The sequence below is a fragment of the Mus pahari genome, chromosome 14 (assembly GCF_900095145.1).
Source record: "Mus pahari chromosome 14, PAHARI_EIJ_v1.1, whole genome shotgun sequence".
NCBI lineage: Eukaryota > Metazoa > Chordata > Mammalia > Rodentia > Muridae > Mus > Mus pahari.
The window spans coordinates 76,124,197-76,148,153 of NC_034603.1; the positions used below are offsets into that span (position 1 = coordinate 76,124,197).

The 23,957-nt window shown below is 43.9% G+C and overlaps 1 protein-coding gene across 3 annotated transcripts in view; it reads left to right on the forward strand.

The window, feature by feature from the left end:
- Window positions 1–20,536, forward strand: part of Cep112 (centrosomal protein 112) — a 412,705-nt gene extending 392,169 nt beyond the window's left edge. For 2 of the 3 annotated variants that reach the window (XM_021212057.1, XM_021212058.1), the window contains 3 exons: window positions 15,573–15,674; window positions 19,266–19,330; window positions 20,115–20,536. In XM_021212057.1, coding sequence (XP_021067716.1) covers window positions 15,573–15,674; window positions 19,266–19,330; window positions 20,115–20,118 — 171 coding nt within the window. In that variant the 3' untranslated portion in view covers window positions 20,119–20,536. The remainder of the gene's footprint in view (window positions 1–15,572; window positions 15,675–19,265; window positions 19,331–20,114) is intronic. The other variant, XM_029545985.1, reaches the window with a different exon arrangement.
- The last annotated feature ends 3,421 nt before the right edge of the window (window positions 20,537–23,957 follow it).

Sequence of the window (23,957 nt, forward strand, 5' to 3'; positions counted from 1 at the left end):
GATTAAAGGTGTGCGCCACCACCGCCTGGCTCGTTTTGTTTTTTTTTACCTTTCTGTAGCAAGCATATGACAGGCAATACAGAGTTGGAACTGGACCAGAAGACCCCCGCAACAGAAGAGCTTAGTGTTTAGAGCCAAGATAAAGGGCAGCAAGGGTCAACTGGAGGAAACCTAGCTCAGGAGTGCCAAACCTCAGGGGCTCTGAGTGGTAGAGACCAACATGGAAATGGCAAGGCAGTTGAAGATATGGCGTTGGCTTAGAGATCCAGCCATCAAGGTTAAGCTGCCTTAAACTGAGTGGTTCTCGGTACCACACTGAAGGGTTGGTTGGGTCAGCCTATAGGGTGCCAAACCTAGGCTCTTGGCAGGGAACTTTGGCCCCAGTCAGACAGTTTATTAGAAATAACTACTTGAAATTCAAACCGGTTTAAACAATAAGGAGAAAGTTTTGACTCATGTAACTGAGAATTCCTGTTGGCTTCAAGGGAAGCCTAAGGCCATAGTTCAAATCCTATGACTAAGAGCCAGTTTTTCTTCATTTCTTAGCTTTATTGCCTTTTTTCTTCTCTTCTCTTTTCTGTTTTTCTCTTCCTTTCCCTTTCTTCTGCTTCCTCCTCTACAAGCAATCCCTCTCAAAGATGACTGTTCTCAGTCCCTGGGCCTGCTTTCCCAGATTCGTAGCAGCAGAAGAGAGAAAGTTCCCCTCCTCAAAAGCTCCTACAGATGTGCTAGGCTCTTAGTTGCCTGCCCTGTGCTCTGACCCTAGCAGGGCCTGAGTAGTGAGTCAGGAGGCAGAAGTCCTGTCACAGAAACTGATTGACTGCAGCAACGTAGCATGGGAGTCCTGAGGCCATGACATACCCAGTCTGCAATCATGAGGAGTCCAGTGCTCTCCAGCAGCAGGAGGGAGGCTGCTAGTGACTCCCTTCTTACACACATCACCTCAGCAGCTTGGTGTGGCTGGGCCTGAGAAAGACAATGAAGGGGCTCAAAGTATCTCTAGCCTATAATGAAGCAGAAAGATTGGGGAATAGTGTAGACCAAGCCTGTTTGTGTCCCTACCCCACAAACACACAGACATACACACACACCACCACCACCAACAACAACAACAACAACAATTCTAAATCTCCACTATAGCATTTGGGGCCTTCATGATGAGATTCGAGCCTTTCTAACAAGAGACATAAGAGGAATCTTGCTGTCTCTGACTTTTGAGGACCCAGGAAGAGGACAGCACCTGGGACTTGCAGCCTCTAGAACTGTGAGAAGCAGGTTTATGGTTTGATCTGCCTCCATTTGTGGCATTTTATCACAGCAGCCAAAGAAAATCAAGATAGGGGGTGTGCTGCCTAATCTTTTGTCAACTTGACACAAGCTGGTTATCTAGGAACAGAAACCTTGGCTTAGGAAATGCCTTCATGCCGGGCGTGGTGGCGCACGCCTTTAATCCCAGCACTCGGGAGGCAGAGGCAGGCAGATTTCTGAGTTTGAGGCCAGCCTGGTCTACAGAGGACAGCCAGGGCTATACAGAGAAACCCTGTCTTGAAAAACCAAAAAAATAAAAAATAAATAAAAGATAAAAATAAAAGGAAATGCCTTCATCAGATGGCCTGTAGGGAAACCTCTGGGACATTTTCTTGCTGAATGATCGATATGGGAGGGCCTGGCCAACAGTAGGTGGTATCACCCTGGGAAGGTGATAACCCTGGGTTGTATAAGAAAGCAGGCTGAGCAAACCAATGAGTGGCGTTCGTCTGTGGCTCCTGCTTTGGAGTCCTCCCCAGACTTCCTCGTCCCCTGGAAACTTTATCATCTATTTCATCATCTAGCTCTGTTACTTTATCAAAATATAACCTCAGTTCTGTTCACCTCTCCCTCCTCCCCACTGCCGTCTGTGATCCCTAAACCCTTTGTGTCAGATGAAATAGTATCTTCCCAGCTGCCTCTGGTACCTGAGAGACTTCCTAAACCAGAGCTGTCACCATCCCACTCCTCTGCTCGAAACAGAGGGTTCCAACCGGTGCATCTGAGTCCTATACCAGCTCTTCAAAGTTCTTCTCATTCTGCACTAACTCTGAGGATCCTGGGCATCACTGGGCTAGCCTTCACTAGCCACACTCACAGTACCTCAGTTCACACCTGCTCCTTCACCCAGAATTCACCATCACTTTTGGGAGCACACCGCAAGAGTCACCTCTTCCTGCAGACTTTGCAAGCAGATCTTGATCCAAAAATGATTATCTTCCCCCAAATTTCTAATCTACTTATATTGTCTCCCCAGAGCTGGATGTGTAATGTTTGTGGATTCCTTTTGTTTTCTATGCATAGTCCAGCCTAATTCTCCTCAATCCAGATGTTCAGCATTGATCAAGGAAATGAAGAGGGCATCCTGTCATGAAGTACAGTATCCAATTCCAGAGGGGGGGGGCTCCCATGTACAACTCCACCATCCTAGCCATTTCTCCCCAGACCCAGCTACCAGCTTCTGCAATCAAACTGGACTAGAATGACATAGATTAAGAACATATTCCCAAGGCCCCGAGATGTGTTCACAGGCCTCCATGCCTGAGACCAGCCAGCCCACCCCACCTGCTGCATTGCCCACCTGATCCTGATCCAGCCACCCTGGCCCCCTCATTTCCTCCCACACTTTTTACAGCTACCATATGTGAGCCACAAACTAGCTCAAGTTATATGTAGACTAAATAAGAAACCTCAGAAAGTCTAAAAAGTTTCAGTTCCTTCAAACATTTACTTTGCTTTAAGGGGCATTTAAAGTATAGCTTAAACTGAGTTCATGATACAACAGTTCTTATTTCAAGATCACTGGACATAACAAATATTGCATAAACCACCTTTGTTCCGGGTCTTGGACTCACCGGCCTTAGTTTTAAAACTCTTCCTCTGGCAAAGAGGAAATATAATTTAGCTCATCAAAAGAAAGGAGAGGAAAAAAAAAAACAAAAGCAAAAAAGATTTTCAAAAAGCTGAGGTGGAAGAAAGTTAGTATACTATAATGAAAGACAAAATGCTGTCCTTACCACCACCCCACCACCACCCCTGCATCTTAGAGTTTCTGCTGCCAATGTTGTTTGAAATGCATGTGCAAGATAAAGTATTAATTCACTATGGAATCCAAAGTTACCAGTTCCCACATGACAGCCACACAGGCTGACAAACATGGAAAGTGACAATATTTAGAACTTTTTCTTCCTCCACTTTTAAATAGTAAATCCCTCCACTTTTAAATAGTAAATCTTTTGCACCATTGAAGTCAAGAAAAAGCTGCCCAGTGAGGTTCCCACGGGCCTTAGCCTCCAGTGTTCCTCGAGAGCTTTTTGCTTTGTTGACTCTGTAGCCTGAATTCAGACATCATTAAAATTTGTTTCTAGATTTCACTACATATTTTAATATTAAAGAAATGCCTTCAACTGAAAGAACAAAATATTCCTGCTCTTTATTTGACCTTTGTTAGTTTGATGTGTTTTTAAAAGATATGGGCAACCGTTTTATAAAGAATGCACAGAGACATTCCTGAAAGAGCACATGGGTAGACATGACCATGAAAAAAAGATCAACCCATGACGCCTCCCGCTCAGTCGAACGCTGAGACTCTCTCCCTGTGCAGTCTCTTAAGGCTGCCCTGGTGTTATCCAAGTCAAAAGCAACATGTTTATTAATACATTTCAAATTCATCATTGGTTTCTTAAGGCAGCTTCCACTCTATGGCCCAGGATACCCCACAGCTGACTGTGTAGCTCTGGATGACCTCAGACCCATGACCACCCAGACAGAGCCTTCCAAGGCTAGGTTTACAGGTACATCTACACTTACACTTTTAAAAGTAAGCTCCTAGGGCCTTGTGTTATACTATCATACTTCTGATTAAATCTAAGTCCACCAAGCCAAGTTACTATTCATTACCAGTTGATCTAATTTGCAAAAATACAAACATCATCCTCTCTTAAAAGAGACTCCACCTCACCTGGAGCAGGTGGTTCAAGAGGGCAGATGCAGGGGGATATTCCACTTCATGTGCACTCCAGCTTATAGAAAGTCAAAATGCCTCTATGCTGGCAAAAACAATCCATATAATTCTCTCAAACTTCAAAGAAATAATGATTTAATCTTATTTACTTCTTAAATACCATTGATCTCCAGTTAAACACAGAACTTCCCCTTAGGGAACTCACATTTCTAGTAGAAGAAAGGGGTATGCAAATCAATCATTACAATGTTATGTGACAGTCAAGTAAAAGCAGAGGCTTTAGGGTAAAGAAGACCTAGTTACAGTTCCCCGCTCAGGTACTTAGTGCCTGTGTGACTTTGGATGAAACAGTAACTGCTATAAACCTATTTCTTGTTTAGTAAATAGCTGTATCCGTGGGAGTTTTCAGGAAGATGCGATAAAGTATAATGTCTCTATGAGAATGCAGTACCTTACCTATGACTTAGAAAACAAAGATCAGTCATCTCCATTGGAACAGTACTAGTTATGAGGTGCTCTGACACCAGAGCATCAGATAGAGGGTACAGTCCGTGAGCATGGGGAGTCCTCCTGCTACTTGAGAGGTAGGAAAGGCATAGAGGACACAGAATAACATGTGGAAAGACTAGGAAAAGTGGTCGAGACTTCAGTGGGAAACATCATTGCTCAAGCATTGGTGGGAGACATCAGTACTTAAGCATGAGTCTAGGGAGGTAGGCTCAGGTTATGATGACAGATTCTAGATGATGTGTACAGAGGAAGTAGGTGGAACTAGAGGAAACTATTGTAGTGTTTGTACTTGAGTGTGAAGGTTCAGATCTACACCTGATAGATCAGTCAAAGAAGAAAAAACAAGGTAAGGTTTCTGTCCCTATGCTGGGGATCAGGACATCAACCCCCAATCAGAAACCATGAGTTCCTCCATTTTCTCAGAACAAGGAGGCCTGGGTATGAGCCTCAGAGTCCTAACTGCATCACCCCAACCTGCTCACTCCTGACCTCCATCCACCCCCAAGCAAAGCAAGCACGTGGACATGCCACGCACTGTTCTCGCACACTTCCTCTCCGCAGCAGCAGCAGCTTCTCCTACCCTTAGCCATCTGGAAGGTCCACGTATTCTTCTGTGTCCAAAGCAAATATCACCTCTTGGGAGTTTTCATCACCCCTCTCAGGAGTTCCTGATCAGGTCTGTTTCAAGGATAGGTGGCACTTTTGGAAAATGTCGTGCTCCCAAACTTTTAGCTGCAGGAAAAATCCTCCTCCCTCTGTTATGCAAAAGTGACTTCCCATGCACTTATCCAGTGACTGTTGCAATGGCATGTTGAAGTTTGCTGCTGTGAGCTGGTGGAGTTTCTGTTCCATTTAGTGAGGAGGTAGGGGAATTCCTGCACAAAATCCTCATTCATGTTCATTGGAGCTGCCTAAGTAAGTCCTGGGCGCATCAGCGAGTCAATGGCTGCCTTTGTGTTCTTGTTTTGTGTTTTGTATAGGATACCATATCTGGCAAGACGTGCCTTCTCAAACATAAGGAGATAATTGGTAATTTGAGGGAGAGGTTTAACTTCTTTATAACTTTCAAGAATTTAAATATGCAGAAAAGAAAGAGCAGTCATAGATTGCCCCTTGAAAAATGCTTTTAAACCAGGTCAAAAAAAATCTCTGACTAAATCAAGTATTCTTAATGAAAGTTGGTAGCATTTAGACGTGGAGCTTTTAAGTTTTGCTTCAATACAGGAAATACTATATTTATTGAGACTGATCCCATCTTAAAACCCCTTTATTTCTAGTGCCACGACTCACCAAGGTCTTCTTTGAGTAATAAATATGCCCCTAGGTCATCAATGTTTCTTCTGTGGTAATGACTTTCCAGGCACATGATAGACAATCACCAGGATTTTGTTCTGGGGTTTGTTGTTGTGTTTGTTGTTTGCTGTCTTTGGTTTTGTTTTGGTTTTTTGCTTCTTCTTGACCTCTCAGTTGCATCTGCCACCTGTCTGTTCCTGTCTTTTATGAGACCCCAAGCCATGCACTTCACTGGCTAGATGCGAAGACCCATCTTTCCTCTGTAGCATTCTGGTCTCTTTGTGTTCCCCTCTCTCCTCCATTCTAAATGTGGATGGCTTGGTGGAGTCCTGTGTTGTCCTTCCTCGTTCAGAGAGCCCCTCCATTATCAACTTCAACTCCCTCTTCTAGCTTGTAGTTGTTAGGCCTCTGCTTCTGGCTTTCCCCATGCCCTGCGCTCATACTGTCTCATCACCATGTTTCAGGTGCATCACACGAAGCAAGGCAACCCCACATATGTCAGTCATTCTTCTGCCCACTTCCAGGCCAGCTTCATCTACTTATCCCTCTGTCTATAGTAGGTGTGGTGTAGACACTCTCCTTCCACACCCTCTTGCTATTCTCAAAGCCCACTGTCAGCTTCTACTCTGTGACCTCAGAGGTGACATCTCAGGTGAGTACCTCACCTTCTTAGATCACAGTACCAGCTACCTCTGGTATCCCAGGCTAGTCTTCTCATGTGATGTCTTTGCTATAATTCTAGCTTCGTCCTTTCCCCTCCCTCTTTCCCAGTTACAAGGGACAGTGTGGGATTAGATATCCAGTCTCTCCTGTCCTAGTAGCAGTTAGCTACCACTGTGAGCCATTTCTTTGTTGACTGTAATGACATCTTATCTATCAGATTTTATGGAAAGATTTCAAGTATTTTTTTTACAATATGGGAAAGAGTATATGCCATGTACTTCCTATATTATCTGGCATGTATCAAATATTTGTGAATGTAGTTTTCCTTCACTTTCTGAACTTTCTCCTGCTTTATTAAATCTAACCCTGTTGGCATGACTTTTACCGCCCATCACAATTCCAAGACCCCACATACTTACTCAACCATGATTTTGTTCAGCCATTTTCCCTCTTGCACATTTACTATATGCCAAGTGTTCTAACCTTACTTCAGTGCCCAAGAATCCAATAAAATTCCAAGCTCTTCTCAGCCACACTGAATACCACCTTCAGCCTGCAAGTCTTCTGTGGTCCTTTACTAAAAGTCATTTATGAACTTGAGAAATTATCCTTCATCTACCCTCCATTTACTTTTAGGTGTGACGTAATAGGAACTACCTTAACAAGAAGTCTAGTCTTGACCAAATAGAACTAGCACTCTCTTAAGTTCAAACCCTGTAAATAGAAGTAAAAGTCGCCGTGTCCCTCCAAACTTTATTTTTCCCAAGCCTTTTCTGAGCCATGCTTTATAAAATTGAGAGATCACTGACCTCCAGCTCATGAAGACCTGACTCTCCAGGTACACAAGCCCTTCAGTGTCTACCTCCCAGCCTCCATGCATCATCCCGTCTCATTTCCTCTGCTGATAGAACTCCTGTGCATAGCCAGGGTCTTTAAGACCCAAGCCAGACTTTCAAAGAGGGAGGGAAGTGCTTGCAGGACATGCCAACCTAGGCAAAGAAGAAATATTGAGAGTGATATTATTCGGAAGAGAAACATGAGAAATGAGAAGAGAAAGGGAGAGTTCTAGGCAGAAAAGCTCTGGCATTTTGTTTCAGAAGAAAGAGGCCTGGGTCATTTCTTGCCATCCCTCTGTAGACAGTCTGAGAGTAGTGAAGGCAAGGCTGGGTGGAAGGAAGCAGTGTGGATGAAACCAGCTCCCGCCTTCCCTTCCCGTGAATCTCCAAGATCCCTTTTGATCTCAGCACTCTGTAGGCCTGGGTGTTTGCCTCCAACTTTCTCAGCTTTGAAGCTGGCCTACTTATTAATAGCCACTGTGCTGATTAAGAACTGCAATTCCATGATGAAAGAATCTACTCTTTGTATTTAGGGAAAGCTTTTGTGATTAATTTACTCTAGACTTTCTGAGGATCCTGTCATTTTAAGATAAAGACTGACTTAACACCAGCAGTTGTGGGAACTGAGGTTTGAATTCATTCAGCAGCAAATATTTATTGAGTTGCCACCATATGCCAGGCACCATGCTAAGCCTTGGGGCTTCAGCCATCAGCAAAATTAACACAACCTCTACCCTGTGCCACTGATAATTCATACAGTTTAGGGAGTAGCCAACTTTGTATAAAGAGCCAAGTTGCAAATATTTTGGGGCTTAGGAGCCATAGGGGCCCTGCCATGACTATTAAATTCTGCCACGGTCGCTCAGAAACAGCCTATGTTCCAGTAAAACTTTATTTACAAAACTGGCAGGTAGCCAACTTGGTCTGCAGACTGAAGTTTTGTTTTGGTTTCAGTTCTAATTGGTTTGTTTGAGTTTTTGACTTTTGCGTATTAGTTAAGTAAGGTCTCTCTCTCTATAGCCCTGGATGACCTCAAAGACTTAGTGATCCTGTCTTAACCTCTAGAAGCTGCAATGACAGGCATGCAGTACCACACTGGGAAACTCACAACCTGAGGTTCACAGACCTTTGATCTAATGAATGCAACATGCATCATACAAGTTAATATTTTGCTTGTTCTGCATTGTTTTGACTAGACTATTGTGATCACATCTGACAAAAATTAGAGTATCTAGAAAACCTGCTAACTTCAGGAACAGTCTGTAAGGGCCCAGGCTCTCGCTCCCGTTCCTGCTCATTCTCCCCTGGAGTAGCTTTACTGCTGGTCTGTTTTTCACTCCACTATAGCAAGATAGCAGCAACACTACCAACATCCCCTGGGGAAAAGACTGGTGGATGAGATCAGAGAGCCAATGCCTTGTGCTGTTCATGAGTCTGGGTGCCAGGATCATGTGCCCAAGCTTTAATCAGTCCTTTGTGACATCTTGATTGACGTAGATCCTGTCACACTCTTCAGTACAACCTTGGGTGGGACAGAGAAGAGGAAGGATGAATTCCAGCTACTAGAGGACTGACTAGCATACAGCGACATAATGTGTCCCTATTGCTCACCAGGTGAGATGCTGCCAGCAGCTTCCCATGCCACACATGCCATGCACAAGCACTCGGTGATGCCGCCAAGTATATAGCTTATATGCAACTGCCTCAAATTCTAGTATTCATGTGTAATATTTTACAACCTCAGTGTTTATTATGTGTTTGAATCTTTGGCTCATGAGCACGCTTGGGTAGTTACTAGTCATTTTCTCTTTGAGCATCTTGCCACTCTCACATTTTTCCTAAGAGTGTTATCATTCTAAGCAGCCTCAACAGGACTCTATTTCCTTTGTTTGTTTGTTTGTTTGTTTGTTTGTTTGTTTTTCAAGACAGGATTTTTCTGTGTAGCCCTGGCTGTCCTGGAACTCATTCTAGACCAAGCTGGCCTCAAACTCAGAAATCCAAGTGCTGGGATTAAAGGCATGTGCCACCACTGCCCGGCAACTTCCTTTTTAATGTTAGAGAATCATTTGACTTAGAGCATTTAGCAGTAATCAAAGCACTAGGTCCAAATGGTTCTGTTACTTTGAAGCCACCACTCTTTCCATAGGACCAGAACACTGATAAAGTCACCATTTCCCAAAAACTATTCTATGCTGCCTTTTAAGTATTGAGGTTAGCAGTTATTTAGCTCTCCAGATTCTGGCTTGTCTGCAGGGCTGCGGGCTATCTGTCCTAAACAGGAACCACTTTCCTTCCTCCTGCTGGGAACTAGTCCATCTGTGCAGGCAAGGGAGGACCTCCAGCAAGCTGCACTCTTAGGTAGGGAGTGAGACATCCTTTAAAACAAAGAGCCAAGAGAAGTCATACTGAAGAAAGAGCAGGGAATGAATATTTAAAGGCTGTTAAAATTATGGTTCTTTTACGTTTTCACTTTATATTTGAGATTCAAACCATTTGAGCTGTGCTGCAAAGAGAGCAAGCACCCTTCCTAAAATGGATCTTCCTTGGCAGTTGCTGTGGCAACACAGCACACCTTAACCCTGGTAATGATGACATTTCTTAGAAGGCATTGAATTTTCTCCACTGCACTGCAGATTTTTTTTCTGCATCATCTTTTACACTGTTTTCTTTCATTTTTATTCTTCAAACCAGAAAGTCAGACATGTAAGTTCTAAATTCTCACTCCTCTAAAGTGTCAATGCAGAAACTTTTTTGCTATACAAAGGCAAAACCCTCTGCATTTCTGTTTACATTATCCCCATAGCAGGTAGCTAATCTCCCCTCCTGTGCCCTGCTCCTGTCTATGTCCTCAGACCTGCCCTTCAAAATCCCCGAGAAGCCCCACCCACCACAGTGCTCACCCATGCCCCCCTCTTTAAAAACACGGTATATATTGTGAACCTAACTCTCCTCCTCTTCTCTTCTTCTTCTACTCCTACTATGATCCCCATCCCAGTCACTTTCCATTTGCTTTATAGCCTTCTGATAAGCCAAGGACAGATTCAGGAGCAAATCAGTCCACAGTGACTAAAAGCATCAGAAAGACACACATGGACATCACCAAGGAGACCCTCTCCAGGCACTAGGCCATGCAGCCTCTGATCTTTGACTTCCAGCCCCAACAACTAGCTTCCTTGTCATTAACCTAGAACAGGAAGCCTCAGGATCCAGAGGTGTGAATGGATGCAGTGGTAAACTTCCACAAAGTAAGAGAGAGTCTGGAGCTACAGAGAGGGCTCAGTGAGTAAATGTACTAGCAGCACAAGCCTGATGACCAGAGTTCAATGCTAATGCATTGGTCCACATCTGTACCCACAGAACGCCGACTTCAAGAAGGGAGGCAGAGACAGAATCCCCCAGTTATAGACAAGCAAGCCTTGGACAGCACAAGAGCAGAAAGAACAATACTGACCGCCTCAACAAGGGTGGAAAGAGAGAGATATCCTCTGAACTCCACCTGTGTGCTATGGCACCTGCATGCAAGCACACACACACTAGTTCATTCATTGTTTTTGAACTAAAGATAGAAAACAAAAAGGAAGAAGAATTATAAAGGCCCTGTGTTGAGTAAAAGCACAGGGCACTTGACCAGCTGAAGGAATGGAAACAAAAGAGCCGCCCCATTGGCTTGTGGGGTACTAGTGGGAGGTGGGCAGGGCCTCAGGGCACAAGGCCTTCTGATAACAGAGAAGACTTGAAGTTTGATCCTACTTGAAAAGCAAACCTAAATATTGCAGCGTAAGATGCATACATTCCAGACTAAGATGGTACCAGTGGAGACAGAGAGATTAAAAAAAAAATTGTCACTGGAGTCCTGCATCTCCTTTCTCCTCTCTGAGTTTCAGTGTTAACAGTAAACTCCAGCTGGAGATACCCTGTCTCCATAGTCCTTTATAAAGATAACAAATTCTTGCTGGTGCCATGCCTTGGAGGGAAGGCCAGGCTGCTGCGGTGCAGCCAGGTTTCACCATGCCATTGCTGCTTATGGTGCTCTGGGTTTCCAAATGGACTTTGATAGAGGAAGTCAGAGGAAGGCAAGTGGAAAGGTGAATGAGTCTCACAGTGACCAAGGAAGCTAGGTTCTCACTAGATGTGATGTGGTTAAGAAATGTGGAAGAACAGATGATTGCACATGTTGCTTTTTGAGACTGCTGGGAGTGGAGGGTTAGTCAGAAACGGCCTGACAGCCCTGGACACCCCCTTCCAGAGTTGTAAAACAAATCAGCATTCCAATGTTTCGGTGCTTAGATATTCAGATATTCATTGGTGCAATAGGATCCTATACTAATGATTTTAATCATTTATAAATTTTATTTATTGGCATGGACAGAGCATACCATACCATTCATGTGGAGATTAGAGGACAGTTTTCCAGGAATCTGTTCTCTCTGCCATATGGGGTCATGGGAAAAAACTCAGGTCACCAGACTTGGCGGCAAACATCTTGATCCACTGAGCCATCCCACTAGCCCATACTGTATGAGTTACATGTGCCAATTTTACCCTTTTGTCAAAGAGCTATATGTTCATCAAGCCCTTGGATTAGATCAGTTCTACCTTCTCTTGCTTCTTAATCTATTGTAAGGCTAGTTTATCCCATAATCAACACTGGAAGAAGTGTCAGGAGGCAGAAAGAAGAGAGTGGTGTAGCAGCACTTAATGTCTCATGGTTGTCCTATAGGTGATGTTTATCTCCCATCATTACTTCACACCAAATATATTGAAGTATTTAGCTTTCATTCTAAATGTGACACAACTTGGAATCATCTGAGAGCAGAGTCTCAGTGAAGGATCACCTTGGTCAGGTTGGCCTGTTGGGCGTGTCTCTGGAAGACTGTCTTAATCAGGTTGACTGATATGGAAAGGACCAGCCCACTATGGGTGGCACCATTCCCTACTTGATCCGTATGAGAGTGGAAAAAGTGGGCTGAGCACAAGTAAGCAAGAAAACATGCTTGCAGTCTTTTCTCTTGCCTATGGATGTGTTGTAACTGGCTATTTGTTTTTTAAATTCCTGCAACCCTGACTTCCCCCGTACTGGACTATATCCTGGAGCTGTGAGCTAAGATATGTCCTTTCTACCCTGAATTGTTGGACTTTTTTTTTTAACTTGGTTTTAGTTTGTTGTTTGATTATTTATTTGTAGGATCAGAGATTCTTATCACAACATAAATGAAACTAGAACACATCCTGGGTCAGATGTGGCGGTATGTCTCATTCACAGCTTAGCTGGGCGAGAGAAGAGATAGGTTACAAACAGATGAAAGAAGTCACCAGCCGGCAGTGCAAGATAGCAGGCTGTATGAAAACTTAGTTAAAAGGCCACTACACTACCAGGGAAAAGAATGAAGAAGGCACTGCCTACCTCCACAGCACTGGATAAGCAGCAGCTTCCTTCCAGTCACTGGCCAGTAGAGCTTATTCTTTCCAGAGCATTGCCTTGGTGGTCCAGTGGTAGCTGGCCAAGCCAAGAACTCCTGTCCAGTGTGCTGCTTTGCTCTACCAAATTACCAGAGAGCAGGTTCTAAAGATTAAACCACATAAAAGTGGCATTAGCCTAGTTTACTTTGTTCTTTGTGGCCAGTATCCCAAGGAACAGCAAAGGGGGCAGCAGCAGGAAACAGGTCCTATTCTACATCAGACTGTTCTAGCTCAATTCCAGGTGTGCAGGAAGCCATGGCTCTCCAGATATCCATTCCCCAAACCAGTCTTTGTCGGCCTTCATCACTCTTTGTTTGTCAAGGCTTCCTAAGGTGCTCTATTTTCCTCAAGAAACATACGGGGGTTAGAGAGATGGTTCAGTGGTTAAGAGCCCTAGTTATATAGATATATAAAATAGATACGCAAATTTAAAATTTACCAATATTAAATCAAAAATAAATTTACTTTAAAACAGTCTTTGATATACATGTAATTTTACCACTTACTAAAGACAAAAGCAGTTTTATATACAAATGAAATAGATGTGATTATTTACTTTTACAGAATAAAAAGATTTTACATAGTTAAATCTTTGCTAAATATTTGATACAGAATGATGTAGAAAATCCTCAGTGTTTTTCAAAGTCTATCAATTTTTTTGACTTTATAATAGTCAATAATGAGAATTCTCCTTTGAATAAATACACGGTAAAAAAATGATTGATTGTATATTTATCACCATATCAGAAATTGCTGGAAGTTCCATTTTAATCCTAAGACAAAAATTGTTAATGAATTTTTATGAAAGTCAACTCAACAGTTTTTAAGATCAAACATTCTAACACAAGACAATTTAAAGTATAAAGTCCAGGCAGACAACACGGCTTAGCAGGTAAAGGCTAACAGCAGTTACCATGGCAGTCTCTGGAGTCCAAATAAAGATGAAAGAAGAGAATCAACTCTGCAAAGCTGTCCTCTGACTCTACATATTAAGCATAGCATGCACCCACCACACTTACACATGAAGAAAGAATCTGTGTGGTTAGAGAGATGTTTTAGTGGTTAAAATCACTGATACTCTCCCAGATGTCCTGAGTTCAGTTTTCAGATTCCGTGCTGTGCAGCTCCAATCCATCTGCAACCCCAACCCCAGGTGTCCAGTGTCGTCTTCTGGCCTTCACGGGTACCACATAAAAGTGGTGTATACTCACACAGACACACACACATAAATAAAAATTAACCTTTAAAATATATTTTTAAAAATAATGTTTTTAAAGATACTAACCTAAGACAATAGTAAAATACTAAAAGTCTTTGTTTTCTGTAATTAAACCATTATGTTTCCATAAGAGCAGAAAACTGTATGTGCAGTGAAACACTGCGTAGGACAACCTTGACTCTGAGCCAGTATGTCTCAGACACTGTTTGTTAGAGATGCTACAGTGACGTGCAGTGTCTGTTCTGTGTTTAGAACCAGGGCTGCAGAAAGTCAAAAGATGGAACACAGGCAAGTGCTACCCAAAACACCTCAGAGTGCTTGATTTTAATTTTACTGTTGCCACATTTTGGTTGGTTTGTTTGTTTGTTTTCCACACTCTCATCTGGGAGCACCAGCCATAGGTTAAAAAGCTTTGCTCTAGCACAGTTGCCATGGGATTTAAGTAGGTAACAAAAATAATCACTCTAACACATTTCTTCCTTAATTCAGTTTAGTGGAAGAAGAATTAGGATTTACAGGACAGTGATTTTAAATTAATCCCAGCACATCTGTAGGCCTGCCCTGCCCACCTGAATTCAGTTATATGCATTCCCTAGTGCTTTTCTTCATTTCCAGTTGTTTGATGAACTTGGATATAATAAACTGCAGTTCAGCTTAGATTATGTTAACTCACACATAATGCATATAGTCAATCTTTAAAGTAATTGTTACGCCTTATGCTACAAGGAAAAGAGCTGTAGGAAGCCATTGCTATTTGTACATGCACATTCATAGAATACCCATGCAAATCTTCCAAAGGTGTCACTTCCACAACCCTCACTTATCCTTTAGATCATAAAGATAGAGCTACCAATGCCCAGTGATAGGCACACCACCAGCAGCCCACCATGTTGGAGGCTTGGGGACACAGCTCTGCAGAATCTCCAGTGTTGTCATCCTCCGCACCATATGATCCTCCAGTAATCTGTGAGAATGTCAGTCAAACCAAAGCCATGCTGTGAGTTGTCCCCAACCAGTATAGTCCTGTCATCCTGGTGCAGAAAAGGCCTCAGGGTTGGCACAGTGGCATGCCCTGTAAGCAGAGATAAAAGAATAGCATTTTACTTAACAAGATACTAAAAATTGTGTTAACCGGGGTTTGCTTTTTTTTTTTTTAAGATTTACTTTTATTTTATGTATGAGTGTTTTGCCTCCATGCTAGGTGTGTGCACCATGTGTATGCCTGGTACCTATGGAGGCCAGAAGAGGGTGTCAGATGCACAGTAACGGGAGCTATAGGCAGCAGTACGTCAGCCCTGGGAACTGAATCTTGGTTGCATCTCTTGGTTGGATGCAATAGTGCAAGTGAGCCATCTCAGTGAAGAGGGAGTTTAATTCAAAGAAAAAGTATTATTCTAGGAACCATATGTAACAGAAGCACATGCTCAAACTAGGTAACTTATCAATGTATAAAGTTCTTTATTTCTATGTCATGTTATTACATGCTTTCTGACAAGAAATAGAGAAAACTGTTTGGGGTGAATAAATATTTTTCAAAAGTTTCTTAAATTCAAAACAGACATTTCTGGGGTATAAAAGATATATTTTTTTTCCTTTTTAGATAATGTACATACGACAAGAATATGAAACAAAATTCAAAGGGTTAATGCCAGCATCCCTAAGACAAGAACTTGAGGACACCATATCCTCCCTAAAGTCACAGGTAACTCCCAGAACAGAAGAATATTCAAAGATGTAGGTGGGGCACTTCTGAAAGGGAGCTTGCAAGTAGCCTGATCCTGCCTTGCTACCAGGAGTCACTGGGATCCCCACCCTCACCGTCACCAGCATGAGTTCGGTTAGTCTCCTAAAACTGGGTCAGATTCATTCACAGCCCAGTGCAATTTCACCATTTCTTCTTGGTTCAGGATTCAAAATGTCATTCCGTGATACATTGCTGATTCCTTGCTATGCTAAAGTATAGTGGGACAAAAGTAGCATTAATTTAGAAGCATTTCTCTAATGTCTTAAATGGTTTTCAAAGGTATATATTTTAAGGTCGAGGCAAAATATCATTAAGATATTCAAACAATTAAATTTAATGTTTCTTACCACAGTATGTGGTTCTTAAAATGTAAGGTAAGAAGTGAACACTTGGAAACTGAGGCAGGAGGATTACAAATTCAGGGCCATCCTTGACTACATAGGAAAATCCTTTCTCAAAACAAACCAATGAAGTACTCAACCTGCATCTGTACCGAGCATTGTTTTAAGAGGTTTTGCTTCTGTTTTTGGTGATGGGGGTTTTACTCTGTAGCCCTGGCTGGCCTGGAACTCACTCTGTAGACCAGGCTGGCCTTGAACTCCCTTTGCCTCCTCAGCACTGAGACTAAAGATGTGCCCTGGGCTAGAGAGATGGCTCAGTGGTTAAGAGCACTAACTGCTCTTCCAGAGGTCCTGAGTTCAATTTCCAGCAACCACATGGTGGCTCACAACCATCTGTAATGGGATCCGATGCCCTCTTCTGGTGTGTCTGAAGACAGCTACAGTGTACAATAATAAATATATAAATCTTTTTTTAAAGTATTATTTTTCAAAAAAACAAGGTGTGCCCCACCATGTAGTAAGTATTTTATGTATTTTTGTGCGTTGGCAGGTGTTTGTTATTTGGAGGGTGGCTTTTGTTTATTTGTTTATAAAATCTCTCTACATAGCTCTAACTATTCTAGCTCACTATGTTGACCAGACTGACCTCAGACTCACAAAGATATGTCTGCCTCTGCCTTCCTAGCGCTGGGATTAAAGATGTGTGCCACCACATCTGAATATCTACGAGTTTACAATTCCTACATAAGGAATCTCAAAGTCCCATTTCCAACACACAGGGAAACTTCAGATATTCAAATTCATGTAAATGGTTCCACTGGGAAGGAGTTCTGCACTCTGAATGCTAAGAACCATGCCTGGTACATAACAGCTGCTCATTAAATAATAAAATAACCAATGTAGTTTTGTAATGCTCACATTGAGTGTTTACAATATGTAAAATGACTGTATGGAGCCAAGCATGATGGGGCACACCTTTAATCCGAGCAGTAGGAAGACAGAGGCAGGTGGATCTCTGTGAGTTCAAAGCTAGATTGGTCTACATAGCAAGTTTCTGGCCAGCCACAGCTATATAGTAAGGGGACAGGGGAAAGAGAAAAAGACTGTGAAATTTGTTTGAGCAGACTGACCTAAAAATTATGAGGAAACACAGGCTGGTTCCAGGTCCTGTCAAACCTGCCTCAGCCTCCCCAGGCTTGAGCCATTATGCCAACCTGAAGCAAATTTGAGCTGATTCTTCTCCACCTCCCTCAGTAAGAGGCTGCAGTGAAAAGCCCTTTCCACCAGTCCTTCTGAGGTTGCTCCTAGGCTCTGCTATGCTTGTCTCTGCATATGAAAACAAAGGATGGGGTAGAGTGCAGCAAGGGCAGCGCTGAGGTGTGGTCTGCCCATCAGCTTCAGACACCCTCAGAGCAGAGTCTTAGTTTGGGGGTGTGGGGGAGGGGAGAAATCCAATACCCACCTGCATGGCTTCTGTTATCGTTCGTATCATTTCACTGTAATAAAAGCTGCTTCAAGCTCCTGGAACTGTATGTTGACCCAAAGAGAGAAAGAGAGAGAGAGAGGGAGAGGGAAAGGGAGAGGGAGAGGGAGGGGGAGGGGGAGGGGGAGGGAGGGAGGGAAGGAGGGAGGGAGGGAGGGAGAGAGAGAGGAGAGAGAGCACATGATCAAGCGAGCTGCCAGCTGCACCGGGGCCTCAAAGTTGGCAGCTGCACAGAGGAGTTGGGCCTTAGAGTGAGCAGATTTAGTTTGAAAGCACAGGTGCCTGTGTTTTTGAAAATTGTTGGAATTCCAATTGATTGCAATGCAGGGTGGGGGAAGGAGGTTAAAGAAGTATGATCCTTGCATCTGTCAAAATTATCAATTGTCCTGTGGGTCATTTGAGCACTTGGATAACATGAAGAGCAGGTCGCCATTCTAAGCCAGCCTAGGGACTGCTGTGGGTACACGTCCACTTGAGCAGGCTGTGCCGGCCTCTCTTTCAAGCACGTTTTGGGTTCTACCAGCTGTACTCTTGCATAACTATGCCTCAGAACCAGCCGTTGCCATGGTTTCAGCTCAGACCAAAGAACCAAGAGTAAACAATTCTGAGCAGATCAAATGCCGCTGATTCTTTATTACATTGAACCATAGCTAAGCTGTCCCCAAACTGTTTTTATGTGGTTGGATAAGGTGTTTTGAATCGATGCCTGATCTATAGGTGTCATTGATCCCATAGACATTTATACCACAGAGCAGTCACATGTACCATAATGACCTCACTAGGAAACCATTCCTGGCAACAGCTCTGTCCCCCAGCCCTCCACTCCATGGTGGCACCTACTGTGAAGTCTGTACTGGGCATGTGCTATGAGGCATAGCTCACCACTCCTAACCCTGGGAAGCAACTGTCATGAACCCCGTTTCACAGATGACACAGCAAGAGCTGAGTAACCTTCCTAGGGCCTTAGAGACCAAGCCAGGGATGGAAGTCAAGTTGGCTTAAGTCCAGGAGAAGCTCAGGCTCTTTCCACTCGCAAACCCTGTGTCTAACCTCAGGGAATCCCCGGGATGGATTTGAGGTTTCCAGAAAGCAGTAATTTTCTTTTCACTCACTCATTCATTCGCTCATTAAACAGCCAGTGCATACCAGCTACATGCCCAGCCCTGTAAAAGAAACTGGGGACTGGGAGATAGACAGAGTCGTCCAGCTCCTGAAAAGCTCATAGGGTTTGGGAATGGCCATGAAAACATAACCACAAGGCTGAGTGAGGAAAGTCTAGGGCATTGGGTGCAGAGGATGGTGCGCTGGCCTAGGACACAGCAGGGTCACTGGGAGCCCTTGGGAAGCAATGAGACAGCTGACTTTTGAGCCAGCAATGGAGGACAAAGAGACTTCAATTGAGTGTTCCAAAGTGAGAAATGGCCCAAGCCAAAGGGTGACAGTGTGAGTGACATGGTACAAGGTGGCAGTGGTGGAAGGTCATGAGGAGAGAGGTAGCCAGAGACAGCATGGCACCCAATCAAGATGACCTCTAGGACACAGCTTGAAATTGGCTCTGTGGCCTTGGGTGGATTTTCCATAGGGACAGGATGTGACCAGATGTAGGAAAATCCATCATTAATATTCACTTCCTCCAAGTGTTATCCCAGGGATGTCTGAGTTTAAGTAAAATCCTAACATTGTGTGTGCAGTGTTGATGAACACTCATATAAGATGTCTTTCTAGGTCAACTTTCTGCAAAAGAGGGCATCTATCCTTCAAGAAGAACTGACCACCTACCAAAGCAGAAGGTATGAGCGGCGCATGACACGCCTTCCGGTTAATGTGCTGTGTACCCCTGGAGTCCTTGACCTTGACCTGCAAGTCTTCACTGAGATGTCTAGACACAAGATAAATCTTGAAAGGAAGACATTTTTAATGAACAGCTTGTCTTTGAGAAGTCACCCACCTCTTTAATCACCGGGCTTAGATTCATCAGAACAAGATTCGGGAATTTCTGGGTGTGGCAAGTAGGTGGGGACCTCACCTGGGCAGTCGGGCAAGGTGTAGTCTTGAAGCCCAACTGAGGACTAAAGGAGACATCATCTTCCTTTTAAGACTGTGGCATGACGCAATTCTCTGTGATGGCTCACATCTTCAAAGTCCCTTATCCCCAGGGGTTTGGCACTGTCCTCCTGACCAGAATAAGTCGATGGCTTTATGATGTTAACTATTCACAGAGATGGAGTGGCCCAGTGTGCAGAGCTGTGAGATGCAGGAGACCTCCCTAAAGGTTCCCAGTGATATCACCAACCGAGGTGCTGTTTACTGATGGTCCAGTTCCGTCAGGCAGCTTTGCTTTTAAGTGCAGTCACAGACCGGGCTGCCCACTTGGCATCACAATAAAAGGAATGAGCTTGTGAATCATTTACTTTTCAAAAGATTCTGTGTGCCTGATGGTGATAAGATCAGTTGCTTATAGGCATACGTGATGAAATTTTGATAGCAAATACCCTTTTGAACCTCCAACTCCTTCAGAATTGTAACACATTTTACAATTGACTAAAAACCCTAACGTGGATTTTTGATTTCCAGGTAACTACATGCGTGGTTGAATGTGATACATGAATCTCATCGGGGCTGCACTGAGGGCTTCATCCAGCAGGTTTGAAGATCTGGGTATTGTAAGCTGTGAGATCAATGGGTTTCTTTAAATGTGTGAGTGTAATTAAGATCATAAAGGCATGCATCATCCACACCCTGATTGGCTTTCTTTGTGTCTCCCTAAGTTCTGTTTTCCCATCTCCTTGCTGACTCCATGTTTGTACTGCAGCACACGCTGAAATTTGCATATGTTGAGAGATGTCTGCTTGTGGTGTGCCTTGGTGATGCTTTGCAACGGTCTTATAAGTTGTGGATGATAAGAATCACGATTGTAGTATCATATCAAAATGCTTAACCTGTTCATGTTATTCCCATGTTCATTGTTCAGATATTAAAATGTCATTTTTATACTATTCTGTTTTCTTTCCACATTTTATCTCACCTCATCTGCTAAGTATGGCATATACATGGTATTCCTGCCCCCCTCCCCCCCCGCAACAAATACTGATTATATCAATTTCTGCTTTGGAGGAGAATACCTCATGCCATGTCAAAGATCAATTCATAATTTTGTCATGAAAGGGCTGTCCAGCATCAGATGACTGGTCCTGCTTGTCGTGTGGGTCTCCAGTCTGCAGGGGTGGGGTGGGATAACCTGCAGGCAGCTCTGCTTTCCTGTTGCCTTCTTGATGTCTCCTTTATGGTGCTTTGATTGTCACTTCTGTCTATGATCCTTGAGCCTAGCAGCAGTTGGCTACATGTTGAGGACACAGCCTATGGGCCAGCAGCCACGCCTGTCCCTTGCTCTTGTTTGTCTGCAATGTGCTTGCTCTTATGAATGGTGTTTGAGCCTGGGTTGCTTTCGCACATCAAGTCCTGCCCTGATTTGCCAAGGAAATTCTCAGTTGCGGTTGCAAAGATGCTGTGGTTTTGTTTGAGTGAACCTGGGGGATTCCATGGGCCTTTTGAGACACTCTAAAAATGCGGGGAGTGGGAGGAGTGGGGCTGCAGTCATCTGCTTTACTGTACAAGGACAAGGGAGAGAATTTATGTTTATTCAATGTTCTTTTCTCTCTCCCATGCCCAAAGTTGCCCATTGCTTGCTGTCCAGGGATTAGTTGTCCCTTCTTGTTACCTTGTCTGAGACATGAGGAAGATAGGAAAACCCAGGTTTTACTTCCAAAGCCATCAGTAGGAGGCTGGCATCTTGCACTCAGCTGTCTTCCTGGAAGCACCAGTCTCCTGGTGCCTCCCAGATGTCCTCCTCCCCTAACACCTCCTCCAGGAGTATACATTTGTGTCCTGTGAATGACCACACGGGCATCAGGAATATTCACATTGAGCAAAATCATAGCAGCTGCTATTAAAGCCTCCTAACCAATGAGGACAGCTGATACTCAAGTAGTGACCTAACACTTGGGACAAAGAAGGCTGTATGCTCCCTCTGTGCTTCTGTGGGGACCATGACAAGCCCGTTGAGGTCAGACGATTCCGAGGTTATTAGTGGCATGAAATGAAAATACTTTCTGAGTTGTTTTGCTTGCCAGGATTGGAACTCCCACCCAAGAATATTTGTTTTCAATGAGCAAATATCAGTAGGAGTTGTGGGAACTCGCCTGCTGGTCTTTCTTTTCCTTATTTCAGGGTTATGAAGTTACATACACTGGTGAACCTCTGCCATTGCCCAGATCCCATTTCCCATGCTGTGCGCCGAGCATGTCTGGGGCATCACTTTTGATTGGATGTGATGGGCCCAGGGAACTGACACTCATGGTTTTGTGAACATTCTCTGATAAAGAGAATGACTTTTGGCATGTTTGAAATTCCTCACTGAGCTGATCACTGAGCATATAGGTGACTACTGAGACAGCAAGCGGCTGCTCAGTAGGTAAATGATAAACACTGCAGCTCATTATAAAATCATCTAAGAGTTCATCCTTTCAATTGTTCAACATGAGTGCCTAGTTTAGTTACATCGCCGGGTATCATTGTTGGCCGCCATGCTTGGGCCCTCACCTGTGCCCTTCCTGGTCCTTGTCAGCAGGTGGTGGCTGATGAGGCCATTGGAACTCCCAGAGAAGGGAAGATCTGATTCCGAGGCGCCATGGCTGGGTGTGAATGCTAGCTATTCTGCAGGAGTCAGGGAAGCTACAGGGCAGCTGGCAGTTCAGTCACCCTGCATGGATCATAGTGTCTGTCAGTGGGTTTCTAGTTCCCCAGCAGTGAGACCTTGTGGGAGTCTGACCCTGATTCTGCAACCTCCCAGTTCACCAAAGAACTCCACAGAGGGCAGCCATCAAGGGAGACAGTGGAGAAAGAGGGAGTCTAAGACAGAGGTAACAGAGGACAGGCTTGCTTCATAGACTGCACAAAAGCATTGGCGGCAAGGTGGCCAGAAGGGGATGGCTCATAAGCTGAGCTCATTCTGTAAATGCCGTATAGTAACAGTGAGTCTTCAGAAACTGGCGAGCAACCTCATTAAAGGAGTCTGTGGAGAAAAGTGCAGAAAGAAGGAACTGGGAATTTGAATTAACAATTAACAGCATCCTCATTGAAGTGCATCACCAGCCAGGAAAGGCAGCGGCGCCTGTGCTCTCTGTCTAAGGGTGAACGGAAAGGTAAAACATCAAAAATGCTGCGAGAAAAGTTTCAGAACACAAGGTCATTTGAATTCAGTTTCCTCAAAAGAACTCTGTCTTCTGAGCTTTCATATTTTGTTCAGAAAGGTCGCCTCTTTTAAGCCTTGTCATTAAAGACAGTTTGCTCTTTAAAGTGAATTATCAAAGGGTATAGAAATTGCAAGTTACTGAAACTAAAATGCATGATCAATTTTAAGTCTGCTAACTAAAGCCTGCTTAAATTTGGATGTGCTTTTGTGCTGGCAACCGCTTTGATAAAACCAGGAGAAGATACGTGGTTGGCCAGTTCAAAGTCGGAAAGGAGATAATTAGACAAAACTTTCTCAACTCTCAGAGTGGTCCTAGCTTTAGAGGCTTCGTCAGGAAGCTGTGGCAGAGGCCCTAAATGATGTTTGAAGACTGAAGTGGAGCAGTGGAGCACTCCAGCTTTTGACAGGGTGAACACTAACCTTCTACACTGTATTGTTTCAAAAACAGAATCAGACTTCAGGTCATATCGTTTGCCTCATACAGAGAAAAGGAATTGAAATCAATGTCATGAAGCCAGAGAATTCTTAATACCGGTTCCCTCCCCAGGACCTATGGCAGCTGAGACCTCTATCCCCAGACATCTTGGTTCTAAGTTAAGGTTTCTACTGAGCAGACATTTTTACACTGGAGACCTAAGTGTTGCTGTAGGTGTTGTCATTGAGAAAAGGCAGCTTAGACTAGGCTTGAGGATAACAGATAGCCTGATTGCCTCTTTGGGAGTCTGCAGTTTAAGACAGGGTCCAGTGGAGGGTGGCAAGGTGCACAAACAGAACAGAGCAGGGCTATCTGGTGAGGCACTGGCTTCATCTGACTAGCTGACAGGTAGTTACATGGATAAAGCCACTTAGCCCACACTCTGACCCTGTAGCTAGGAAAGGAATTTAGCACACAGGTGTTGTCTGCAGTCTGTTTCTTTGATGATTCTCTTTACCTGTGTGGGCCTCCCTTCTCTGTCTAAGGCAAACCATCACAATTTCCAGTGAGCAATATCACCTCAACCCTTTCACTGGTGTTTCTCAGGTTAGCAGGACATGACAGTGCACACCTTTAGTTCCAGTACCTGGGAGACATGGGCAGATAGATCTCTGTGAGATCTAGGCCAGTCTGGTCTACAGAGTGAGTTCCAGGACAGCCAGGGCTACACAGAGAGAACCTGTCTCAAACA